Here is a 12,456-nt window from a genome sequence, read left to right on the forward strand (position 1 = left end):
TCCCTCAAAACTTGAGACATCTGTGGCATAGTGTTGTAAGACAAAACTGCACATTTCAAAGTGGCCTTTTATTGTCCCCAGCACAAGGTGAACCTGAGTAATGATCATGCTGTTTAATCAGCTTCTTGATATGCCACACCTGTCAGGAGGATGGGTTATCTTGGCAAAGGAGAAATGCTCACTAACAGGGATGTAAACAAATTTGGGCACCACATTTGGTGAGAAATAAGCTGTTTGTGCGTATGGAAAATGTCTGAGATCTTTTATTTCAGCTCATGAAATATGGGACCAACACTTTACATGTTGCGTTTATATTTTTTGTTCAGTATAAATGACTATGAATGCAAACGGAATGGGCTTCTAATCGCTGACTCTAAAATGGGGACAATGAACCTATTCTAACCTATTCTAATTGCACGGAGCACTTGACATGTGATCACTTCACTACAATTCTTCCCACTAAACTCTGGGACCCCTGAAGAAAGTGTAAACTCTGTCAGCCTCATTGTTTGTCTTTTGGCGTTAACTAGGCCACTTAGCGATACGCCATGACGATGATCGGATCCCCCAGGCGTTGAACTTGGCAGCGTCGCCGTGCCCACACCAAATAACGAATAAGCCCCCCATCGTCGTCGCTCTGCCCCTATTCCCTCCCTCCCTCGCCATGGGAACCAGGCCATCTTTAAAAACGCAGGAGTGCTCGACGAAGCTCCCACAATGCAAGAGGGCTGACATCTGTCTCGCTAAGTGGGCGCACTCTAGTGCTCCTTGTTTGTTCCAATCACCCCCGACCCCCCTCCTCTATCCTGTACCGTTTCTTTTACTCTCCCCTTCTCTCTGTCCCCCTCTCTCTCTCTCCCCCTCTATACTCTAGTGTTCCTCCTGTGTTCCCATCACCCTCCCTCTTACCTCTCTTCTATCTCTCCCCTCTCTCTCTCCAGAGAAGAGAGGAAGGAAGACGAGTCACATGGAATGTGAGGAGGAGAAGGGGAAGATATAGGGCGAAGAGATATGAAGCTTTTTGCTCATGAGATCGCAATCTCAAGATCACTCAGTACTTCCCAGCATATACTGCATGACCCCCCCCCCAACTATATGCCGAGATGACTTCCCTTTCATCATTATGTCAATAAGCAAACATTCAACATCAGTCTTGGAATATCCAGTCAGTCTGTTGATTAATTATCTCGGGGCGGCAGCGTAGCCTAGTGGTTAGAGCGGTGGACTTGTAACCGAAAGGTTGCAAGTTCAAATCCCTGAGCTGACAAGGTACAAATCTGTCGTTCTGCCCCTGAACAAGGCAGTTAACCCACTGTTCCTATGCTGTCATTGTAAATAAGAATTTGTTCTTAACTGGCTTGCCTAGTTAAATAAAGGTAAAATAAAAAATGTGCACACCAAATGGAGATGCAGAGCTCAGAGAATATGTTAGTTTACCTTCATAACCTCCCCACTCAACAGAGATGGGAAATAACAGTCCAGACCTTCACCTCCTTACTAACCAGACCCCCTTATTTCATTCTATATGTTAAGTCCAGAGCAAATATTTTTCTCGTCAAACTCTTTTGTGGAAATATAGCCGTCAACCCTTTGCAAATGCAAATGTAGGCCTAAATCCATGGGCCTCAATCAATGCAAGCATCCCCCATAGCTTTATAAAACACTGAATGCAAAGTAAGTAAGCGGTGTTATTGACAGCATGCCAAGGCTAGGCTACACAATGTAAAGAAGAGCCTCCTTTATATTCCACTGGGGATGTATGGATGTGTGGGATGAGTTCATTTTACCAGGCACACACACACGCGCGCGCACACACACACATGCACTCACACACGCACAAAGGTCCAGGTTCCAGGAAATAAATGAATAATACTTGCTTTAGGCCCCTAACTGAAAACACTCAAGTGCATCTGCAGATTTAAAAGCTACAGTCTGAGATCTGGGACACTGTCCAATAGTAATTTCAACTAATCATATACCCATTGATTGTTGAGGAATGGAACTTAGAAATGCCTCATAAGCTCAGTATGACCTTAAAGAATCATTGGTACAACAGATTAGAATTTTTGAGTGGTTACATTATCCCTCAGTTTTATACCAAACCAAGTTGTGGGGTGGGGCCACCGTTTTGCTGAAACACAAACTCCAGATTGTGGATTTAAGGATGTCAAGAAGAATTCCCACCACAGTGAAAGAGCCAGGGGAGAAAGAGACAAGATGCCTGATACATAATGCAGTGTCTTATGCTGAAACAATTCCCTCTGTTTGCTCCTCTAAAGTGCCCATGTTCAATGCTCGTGTACACAGCAATTCTTCGTCCCAAATGGCACCCTATCCCCTATAGAGTGCACTACTTCTGACTATAGTGCACTAAATAAGAAATAGGGTGACATTTGGGCAGTTCACTGCTTTCAGATATAACTGGAGTGTGGTGAAACTGCACTAAAACATTTTAATAACACATGGAGGCTGATACTACTGGAATACTTTAGTGCATGGAATACTACATGTTTTCTATGTAGATTCTCTTGGAATACTACATGTTTTCTATGTAGATTCTCTTGGAATACTACATGTTTTCCCCATGTTTCAATATAGATTCTCTTGCATGAATCAAAACACATCAAGGGTAAAAACCAAGTGACAAGCCAAATAGATTGACATTTTTATTTCACAAAAACAAAATGCAGTTCAGTTCAGATTCAACATTATTACACTGTCCAGAGTGGATAACTCATTCTGCCATAGGGTTGAACAGAAATGTTCATGACTAAAAATGTTAGTCACTTGTCAACAATCATTGGTGGCACTTGCCTCCAAATCGTTTTTCTCTGAATTAGAAATTCAGACTCACACATGCAATACACATAACCAATGTCCACATCTGGCATCACAATATAAATATAGTCTGTCCAAAAACAATGAATCAAGTCATCAAAACAGGCTAGAGCAGGTGCTGTGAGGGGGGAAACGAGCATTTCGGGCGATATTTTCGTAGTGCAAAAATGTTGCGTTGCAATGTGCAAAGAATACTGTAAACTTCATTATAATCTCGCAGTGTGCGTTTTCTAATTCGCACAGAGCTTTTGCACTAGGAAAATGTCGCCCTTAAACTACAGTATCTTCTCCCGCACCTCCATCCCACAGCGCAGAGGCACGGTCACCGTGTGGGCCTTGGATGGAGCGCAGCGGGAACAGGGCGCACGGCGGTGTCTCCCTGCACCCGTCAGCCTGGCAGAATCCCAACCAGACGGGACGAACAGCGAACTGCATTGACCGAAGCACAGTTTGTTGTGGACCGTCACCGCGTCGCAGCCCTCGGACGTTATCCGCTGTACATGGAAGATCGATATAAAAAAAAAAAAAATTAGACCAGCATAAACACTTCGTATTTTGATGTTTCAAGCCTTAGGCCCTACTTATTAAAAAAATTATCCCTTTTAACTTTCTAATTTAGTCTAATCATTTGATTACACATTAGGCCTACTGTCCTCTATTGCCCTACACCATCTGTGTCATTGTTAACCAAAATTGAAAGGTCTGCCTCACCTGAGTAAAAGGCACCGCGGCGCAGCTCTGTCTGTTGGCAGAGTCCTTCAGACTGAGGGGCAGCGACATGGACATGGTCTTACTGTGGTGGCTCTTATCCATGGCCCTCTGCCACATCTCAAATCCCTGCCTCTTCTTCATACCCACCCCGCCATTGACCTGACCGCCGTGGTGCAGATGTGACAGTGGATGCAGAGGCACCGCAGCTGCTTTGGCAGGGAGCGCAGGAGGGCCAGGGCGACCCGTGGACAAGAAGGTTGGGAAAGGAATTCTCGGACCGGGCGCACCTCGGGGGAAAATCCCGCCTCGTCTAAAAAGACCCGACAGACCCAGGTTATTGGGGTTGAGTTTGACTACTTTGACCGTTCCCCGAATAGGCTCCTGTTCATCGACTGGACCGTTACCGGATGATTCAAAGTCCCGGCTCGCGCCATTCTTGGGAACGCTCTTGATAGAGTTGTGAGGGAATGGAAGAGACAAAGCCACAGCAGAAAATGTGGACAAAAACACAAAGTTGATGAAGAAAGTCATTTTTTTCCCAACAAAAAGAGAAAATCTTCGATATTTTGTTCCAGATTCAGAAAAACCTAATCATTCCCCAGCAAATAAATCAATAATCAATTGGTTGTCTATATTTTAGTGGTTCAAGGTTCCAAATGAAAACCTTGCTGTCAGTCTGGGCTATGAGACACTGGAGTTGGTGGCAGCCTTTTATAAGGACCAACCAACCCAGCCTTCACCTCTTAGAAGGTGTCATAATTCCCATGCTAATGGCCAGTATATCACAGCTAGCATTTAGGATTGTATTAGGATCCCCATTATCAGCTGCTGAAGCAGCAGCTACTCTTCCTGGGATCAACACAAAACATAAAACATGACATAATACCATAAAAACATATTTCTTTAAACATCAAGAACCACCCAAAGACTGAACTACACCTGCTGGGTCATAAGATCCATTGACATCTACAACTTCAAAGGGTTTCCGTTTATTACAGGTGAGTGTTTGAAAGGTGGTGAAGACATTTGAAGAAGTCCTATAGAGGTTTGCTAGGCTCTGAGGATGTGAGTTTGAGAGGTACCCTGTATCAACAGAATAATACCTAGCCAAACAAGGGGCTTTCATTACATATGGTGGTAAAGTCATAATGGGTTTATGTTCTGTGGGTATAAAGCCCAGCTCCCTTGTTATGGCCCATCATAATGCCATTAGAGTCCTGTGTTCTCTCACCCATGACCTGATCAGTCACTGGCTGTCTGGAGTTCTAGAACCCTGCTAGGAGTTCCCATGGACAGGCTCGGTGTTAATTGACACATGAACTTTCCCATCCCCACCCCCCCTCGACCACTTTCCCATAGGCAGCTTCTATCTGTTAGACACCTGCCCAAGTGAAGTTTGGAATAACTGTTACTGAGTGAAGTGACTGTTAAGGAGACCAAAGATGTATGCACGCACTACCGTAAACCCCTTTGGATTAAAGTGTCTGCTAAATGGCATATATTATTATTATAACTCAATATTACTTAATGTTCCCAGACATGTGACTGACCATGATACTGTGATTCTGCCTCTGACACTTCAGATATATTCCACAAGAGGGAGTAGTTGTCAAAGAGTTTTCCTGTTCACTAGACTGCTAATCATCACAAATTCACATACAGAGAGACACCCACCCTCCCACATCTACCATAAACCGTAAGCAGTCTCTAAGCACAACAATAACTAGTCTACTGACAAGGAGGCTTCATCTGCAAGTCCCATTTATTATGGTGTTGTCTCTGGTCTGGTTGGCCTACCATGCCTGGGTCAGGCTCTGTTCTCTGTGTTGCTGCTGGTCTAATAATAGGTGTTTCCTAGTCTGACGAACAACACTACTGACACCATCATGGACGCCAACTGAAACAGACACACACACATTAGGCCACGGGAAACACATTGAAGCATCATTAACACACACCACAGGGGGGAACTATATCTCTGAACTTGACTCTTTCTGAAATAGGTTTAGTCGGCTTTGCTGACAGTTCACTCGTGGTAATGGTGTTGTTCGCGTCGAGCACGCGCACACAGAGTGCATGTGGAAACTATGTTTTAACACAAAAGTCTAACTTTGAGGCTAAGTTAACGTTTCAGTTCATTTATGTTGGGGTGGTGTTAGTGGTTGTGGAGTCTCTCAGGAAGACAGTGTCATGAATGGCGTCATTTCAATAGTGGATGCCAAGGCAGATAAGACTAAGTCTGTATCCCAAATAGCACCCTATTCCCTACTGTACATGATGCACTACCTTTGATCAGAGCTCTATGGGCCCTGGACAAAAATAGTGCACCATATATGGAATAGGGTTCCATTTGGGATGCAGACTTAGTCTTATCTGCTTTGGCATCCACTATTGAAATGACTCCATTCATTCCATGTTGATTCACAAGGTCAATTTACTGTATAAGGCTTTCATTTACAAGATGGTGATCACAATGGAAACCACCTGTGGCTGTTAGTGGCCAACGTCTCTACCCTCTAGTCATTTTGTCCCCATATAAGTTTGGGCAACTCCCACCATATACACTACTGTTCAAAAGTTTGGGGTCACTTAGAAATGTCCTTGTTTTTGAAAGAAAAGCACATTTGTTGTCTATTAAAATAACAGAAAATTGATCAGAAATACAGTGTAGACATTGTTAATGTTGTAAATGACTATTGTAGCTGGAAACGGCTGATTTTTAGTGGAATATCTACATAGAAGTACAGAAGCCCATTATCAGCAACCATCACTCCTGTGTTCCAATGGCACGTTGTGTTAGCTAATCCAGGTTTACTAGTCTAAAAGAAGGCCAGATTTATTGCTTCTTTAATAAGAACAACAGTTTTCAGCTGTACTAACATAATTGCAAAAGGGTTGTCTAATGATCAATTAGCCTTTTAAAATGATAAACTTGGATTGGCTAACACAACGTGCCATTGGAACACAGGAGTGATGGTTGCTGATAATGGGCTTCTGTACTTCTATGTAGATATTCCATTAAAAATCAGCCGTTTCCAGCTACAATAGTCATTTACAACATTAACAATGTCTACACTGTATTTATGATGAATTTTATGTTATTTTAATGGACAAAAACAAGGTAATTTCTAAGTGACCCCAAACCTTTGAACGGTAGTGTAAGTTTGGGCAACTCTCACCATATAAGTTTGGGCAAATCTGAAAGGACACTTACCTCCATGACACAGATGCCAGAAGCGGTGGAGCCAAAGATGACGCTCTGGTCCTGGATCACATTGATCAGTTTGGTAATGCAGCTCTGATGACCGACAGATAGATAAAGAGGACGTCACCATCTGTTCCTTCACAAGACATGGCCACTACCCAAGTTAGGATTTGGCCCTTAGAAATAGGCAACGGAGTAATGGCTTTTGACACTGCTACATCGACCATAGTTTCTGGAACCATGCTGAAAAAGACAAATGTAAGAAAATATCCAAACCAGCACAGTTTGATGTGGGTCAACACGATAGTGTAAAAGGGGTCAAAGTCGTTCCAGCTATGGTGGATGTGTAACCAGGCCAGCTCGGTACAGTTTGGTTTGGCTCGGCTTATTCATGTGGAAAAGTGTACCCTACCTTTGGGTGTATCAGGCCCTGGGTGGTGTCGAGGCCGTCGCAGGCGGTGCTCGTCAGGTCAACACAGCACGTCTTGGGGTACAACAGGCCAGTGTTAGCACTAAACACGGAGTTCGTGAAGTCAGCCGTGGAGTTGTCAAAGCCACAGCACTTGTACTGCACACAGTAGAGAAAGGCAGAGCGTTGAGACAGTGGGCTTCTATTGGTGCCCATTGACAATTTCGTCTGTTTCTTCCGGAGCTTTTGCACATGTACAGTGAAGAATGGTAGCTCTGGTCTGAAAACCAGACCTGTTTTGTGCAAACATTCTACTCCTTGTAGTTCGTGTCATATGCCAAAGTTTGTCATGACAAGGAGAGGCAAGGAGTGGAATGATAGACTGGTACCCAGGGTATGGTAGATCCTACTGGTATTAAAGCGGCAATCAGCAGTAAAAACAATAACAAAGCATCCCCCCCCACCCGTTTCGGTAAAAAGCTGAGGGATGAGGCTGGAGAAATACAACCACTCAAATTCATAAACAGAGATATGGATTCAAGGACTGACCATCCATGATATCAACATCATCGTTGTAACCATGTTTTTAGGCTATATAGTGTTTGTTTACATTTACTTTGTTAACAAACATTGGAGTAAAACAAGCTTATAGTATATTTTGGGTTCTGAACTAAGCTCATCAGGCATTTTATAAGTTATATACTTCAAGAATCTATGGGTACATATAATGAATTTATAAGTCCAAAAATGAATGTAGCAACTGCTGATTTTCCCTTTAAAGTCAAGAGTTCACATAGCCCACTCACATGGACCATGATGGTGTTCCAGGCTGTTGATATGGGGTCTGCAGCCGTTGGTCCCATATAAGACATCCGTAAAGAGTCCTTACTGGCTCCACGAATCATAACCTCCACCTGAAACACAGGAGGTGCCTCAATCATTTACCCCAGTGCTTGACTGTTAATCACGCCAAGAAAACTTTACAGCATCTTTGTAGCAGTTCAGACAGTAAGGCTGTGCGTGAATCATCTGTGCTTTGTACAGATTCTTTGTTGCAGTTTAGACATTGAGCGTGAGTAGATCATCTGTGCTAAATACAGTATCTTTGTTGCAGTTTAGACAGTGAGGATAGTGTCAATGTGGATTGTCTGTGCTTTGTACAGTATTTATTTTGCAGTTGAGCCAGTGAGGGCGTGAGAGTGGATCGTCTGTGCTTACCAGATCTTTGTACACCAAGATGAAAATAACCCCAGTAACCTCAGCTGCAAACATCATAGACAGGATGAAGAAATACTGCCAGATCAAAGAGAGGGTTAGAATCAACCACATCATAGTTCATAGGTGAGCAGGGTAAGAACTGTACACTCTCTATACCTGTGCATCCACACTTCCTGGTCTCCTGTGACCTATGACCCAACATATGTACAAATTAAAGTGACGCTACAAATGTTTTGTATAATTTCGCCCAGTAGTTTTGAAAGTAGCACTCACGAGCCAAAACGGGGCCCTGAAAAGTGTGCACAATCGTGTACATCGTCATCCATTTCGTATGATATGCTACGTCCTAAAAAATATATATTTTTAAAAATCATGCAATTCTTACGCTATGTTAGCAATTCCAATTCGTACGATATGTTACGAATTTGTAAATGCTTAAGATCCCGTTCAATCTCTTTAAGCGGAATACACAAAGACTATAGAGCAACCATCAAATCTCTCTGTGGAACTTGCCTAGCACATCTGATTCAACTAATAATCAAGCCCTTGACTACTTAAATCCGTTCAGAAGGACACATCTTGGAACGTTCAGATAGAAATATGTTATTTAGAACAAACATGCCTCTCCAACATGTGGAACAAGGAATCATGTCGGCTATAAACATGGTAATACTATCTGCAATGTTCGACAACATTTGGCAACTGAACGTGGCCCAGGTGTGCTAGTTCAGGGCTACAACAAAATTGTGAAACATCTGGGGGTCCCCGAGGAGAGGTTTGAGAAACAAGGGTATAGACTATACAAATAAGTAACCAAATAAGTAGGCCAAAATGGCTCCTTCTAACACTCTCAACCATTACCAAGCCTTTATGAAGACTACACTCCACAAAAGTGGTCCACCTCTCTTCTAGACTGAGCCCCAAATGGTAGCACCCCCCATGTTATACTGTTGATGATGTTTATATCTTGCAAAACGACAGGGGGAATTTGTTATTTTGAATTTCATGTTTGTTTTATTATTTAAAAGTGGAACATGAATTGCCTCATTCAAGTCACGAGTGTGTCCAGAAGTTAAAGAGTTTATTGACCCCCTTGCCACCCTCTGGAAGTCACCCTCGGAGTTTCGGCAACAACACGCGTCAACAGAGGGCCCTCAGAGCGAATTGGTAGGAGTGAGGGGGTGGTTTGGGATTCACGGTCTCTTACCAGCATGATGAGGCAGCGGTTCTCGCTCCAGGCCCCGTAGCAGCCAATGAACCCCAGCAGAGACAGGATGGCCCCCAGGCACATACACACATAGCTAATGGTCACCAGCTGTGCCGAGAAAGAGCCCATCACCTGGACAAAGGTGGCCGCCCCGTACCTAATCCACACGCCTAGGCCAAACAGCACAAGGCCACTCACCTGGATGGGGGAAGATTTAGACCGTAGAGTTAGAATGACTACAATGGATTCACCTGGACGGGGGAAGAGATAGACCATAGAGTTAGAATGACTACAATGGATTCACCTGGACGGGGGAAGAGATAGACCATAGAGTTAGAATGACTACAATGGATTCACCTGGATGGGGGAAGAGATGGACCATAGAGTTAGAATGACTATATTGTAGGACCTTCTGATTGAAGACAGTGTCCCGTGGGGGAACTGGTTAGGCGACCATATTGGGTTAGAGAATGAGATGTGTATCCATGAGATTGAGGGTATTGATAGAGTGTATTGACATTGGACATACTGATTGGGTGAATTAACATGAGATTGATCATATTGATGCATCATTATCGTGTTTTCCTCAACATTTACTGTAGATGTGGGCTAAGAGTTGTTTAAACTAGATGCTGAAATGAATGCAGGGCCTCAACTAAACTATATGGAATTTAAAACGTTGGACTATCCTGAGCATACCATCTGTAACACATAGGGACAGTTTCCTAGAACAGATTAAGCATAGTCTTGGACTAAAAAGCTATTTGAATAGAATTTTGGGGGGTAACAGACATATACAACAAAACATACAATGTGGACCCAGAGGATATCACTTGAAAGTATTAATTAAAACGCTTGTTTCCAAAGTGGTGCTCGATGGTAAAAACAATAACACATAATGAGTCAAAGGGAAGACAAAATTACAAACAACCATAAATACATTCATTTATATTGACATCCTAAAAAGTGGCACCATGGAGATTCAATGGAGATTCTCTGATTCCCTGTGGTCTGATGATTCTATTTAACTTTCACTCCAACCTACATGTTGCAGTGAATGTAATCGTTCTGCAGTGCGGGTTTGATTGAGGTCCAGCCTAATAGCCTCTTATGGTATAATCTACAGATGAACCCCTCCAAAAAGCACACAAAAAAAACGGTGCACTTACAAATATGGTGCCACTGAGTAGCATCATCAGGTACCTCAACAGGCCATACAGGTGATGTAGTCTGGACATGGCGGACAGCGCTGTAATGTCATGAACCGCTTGGTTCAATCTACGGAAACCATACATACAGGTTAACATTTTTCACATAGACCAATAATCTGGTCATTTTCAATACTCAAGGTTGTTGTTGAATTGTTATCTATCATTGACATGACAAACACTCATTACATGCAAAAATATTGTTATCCAAAGTTAGTTAGAAGTTAACTAGCTACTATAGGCCTGGATATTTCATATTCATTTTGGCAAATGTGCATTTTTAGCAAGTTATATAACGTTAGCTAGCTAGCTACACTATCACCCTTGCTTCAATAATGACCAGAAGAAGAAAGATAAAAGTTAAGAAATTCCTTATTAGTTGTTCAATAATTGACAAATTAATCAGTTGCACTTGCATTCTTAATGACCTTTTTGTAGGCTACAAGCGGTAGTTAGCTAGCCCAGCTGACAAGCTAACTTGCTATTGGTATCTTCTTTTGGCAGGGGCACGAGTACGAACCTTCATGACAATGCGCACCCGTTTCCAAGGGCAACGCAGGTCCGGGTCATAATCGGAGGTGTCACAATTAACATTTTGTAACAATAGATGTAGCTCGAGGATACAATGTAGATAACTTTATTTATATTGTCCTTTTCAATAGCAACCTGGTCTCAGACCATTTCATATTATTCTGTATGTAAATCTATTACACTACAGCGTCATCGGAAAGTATTCAGACCCCTTGACTTTTTCCACATTTTGTTACGTCAGCCTTATTCTACATTTTTTTTATTTATTATTCCCTCAGCAATCTACACACAATATCCCATAATGATAAAGCGAAAACTTTATAGTTTTTTAGAAATGTTAACCTGTTGGGGGTAGTGGGCAGTATTGACACGGCCGGATAAAAAACGTACCCGATTTAATCTGGTTACTACTCCTGCCCAGTAACTAGAATATGCATATAATTATTGGCTTTGGATAGAAAACACCCTAAAGTTTCTAAAACTGTTTGAATGGTGTCTGTGAGTATAACAGAACTCATATGGCAGGCAAAAACCTGAGAGGATTCTGAACAGGAAGTGGCCTGTCTGACAAGTTGTTGTTCATCTTGGCTCTTTTTATTGAAGACTGAGGATCTTTGCTGTAACGTGAGACTTCCTACGGCTCCCATAGGCTCTCAGAGCCCGGGAAAAAGCTGAATGATATCGAGGCAGCCCCAGGCTGAAACACATTATCGCTTTTGGCAAGTGGCCGATCAGAGGACAATGGGCTTAGGCGCGTGCCCGAGTCGACCCCATGCTTTATTTTCTTTCGTCTGTTTACCTAAATGCAGATTCCCGGACGGAATATTATCACTTTTTTACGAGAAAAATGGCATAAAAATTGATTTTAAACAGCGGTTGACATGCTTCGAAGTACGGTAATGGAATATTTAGATTTTTTTTGTCACGAAATGCGCCATGCTCGTCACCCTTCTTTACCCTTTCGGATAGTGTCTTGAACGCACAAACAAAACGCCGCTATTTGGATATAACAATGGATTATTTGGGACCAAACCAACATTTGTTATTGAAGTAGAAGTCCTGGGAGTGCATTCTGACGAAGAACACCAAAGGTAATAACATTTTTCTTATAGTAAATCTGACTTTGGTG

At 42.6% G+C, this 12,456-nt stretch overlaps 2 protein-coding genes across 2 annotated transcripts; both read right to left on the reverse strand.

Annotated features, from left to right (window-relative positions):
- Nucleotides 1–3,113: 3,113 nt before the first annotated feature.
- LOC106589939 (DAN domain family member 5) lies at nucleotides 3,114–4,918 on the reverse strand. Its single transcript, XM_014180395.3, has 2 exons — nucleotides 3,550–4,918; nucleotides 3,114–3,332 (listed from the first exon to the last, which is right to left on the reverse strand). The coding sequence occupies exons 1-2, from the start codon at nucleotides 4,078–4,080 to the stop codon at nucleotides 3,114–3,116; spliced, it is 750 nt and encodes a 249-aa protein (XP_014035870.3). The 5' UTR covers nucleotides 4,081–4,918.
- A 46-nt stretch (nucleotides 4,919–4,964) lies between these two features.
- On the reverse strand, nucleotides 4,965–11,331 carry LOC106589920 (tetraspanin-16). Its single transcript, XM_014180369.3, has 8 exons — nucleotides 11,225–11,331; nucleotides 10,758–10,866; nucleotides 9,589–9,786; nucleotides 8,382–8,456; nucleotides 7,970–8,077; nucleotides 7,167–7,322; nucleotides 6,764–6,847; nucleotides 4,965–5,446 (listed from the first exon to the last, which is right to left on the reverse strand). The coding sequence occupies exons 2-8, from the start codon at nucleotides 10,824–10,826 to the stop codon at nucleotides 5,387–5,389; spliced, it is 750 nt and encodes a 249-aa protein (XP_014035844.1). The 5' UTR covers nucleotides 10,827–10,866; nucleotides 11,225–11,331; the 3' UTR covers nucleotides 4,965–5,386.
- Nucleotides 11,332–12,456: the final 1,125 nt, after the last annotated feature.

Source organism: Salmo salar, chromosome 12 (assembly GCF_965601325.2).
Source record: "Salmo salar chromosome 12, fSalSal1, whole genome shotgun sequence".
NCBI lineage: Eukaryota > Metazoa > Chordata > Actinopteri > Salmoniformes > Salmonidae > Salmo > Salmo salar.

Bases quoted from the DNA above. Each gene is read 5' to 3' on its own strand.
- LOC106589939 (XM_014180395.3), bottom strand. From the start codon at position 4,080: ATGACTTTCTTCATCAACTTTGTGTTTTTGTCCACATTTTCTGCTGTG. The intron at 3,333-3,549 runs GTGAGGCAGACC...TTCCATGTACAG, and splicing joins CCGCGGTGCCTTTTACTCAG to CGGATAACGTCCGAGGGCTG.
- LOC106589920 (XM_014180369.3), bottom strand. From the start codon at position 10,826: ATGTCCAGACTACATCACCTGTATGGCCTGTTGAGGTACCTGATGATG. The intron at 9,787-10,757 runs GTAAGTGCACCG...TCCCCCATCCAG, and splicing joins TACTCAGTGGCACCATATTT to GTGAGTGGCCTTGTGCTGTT. The intron at 7,323-7,969 runs GTGAGTGGGCTA...TACTGTGTGCAG, and splicing joins GGAACACCATCATGGTCCAT to TACAAGTGCTGTGGCTTTGA.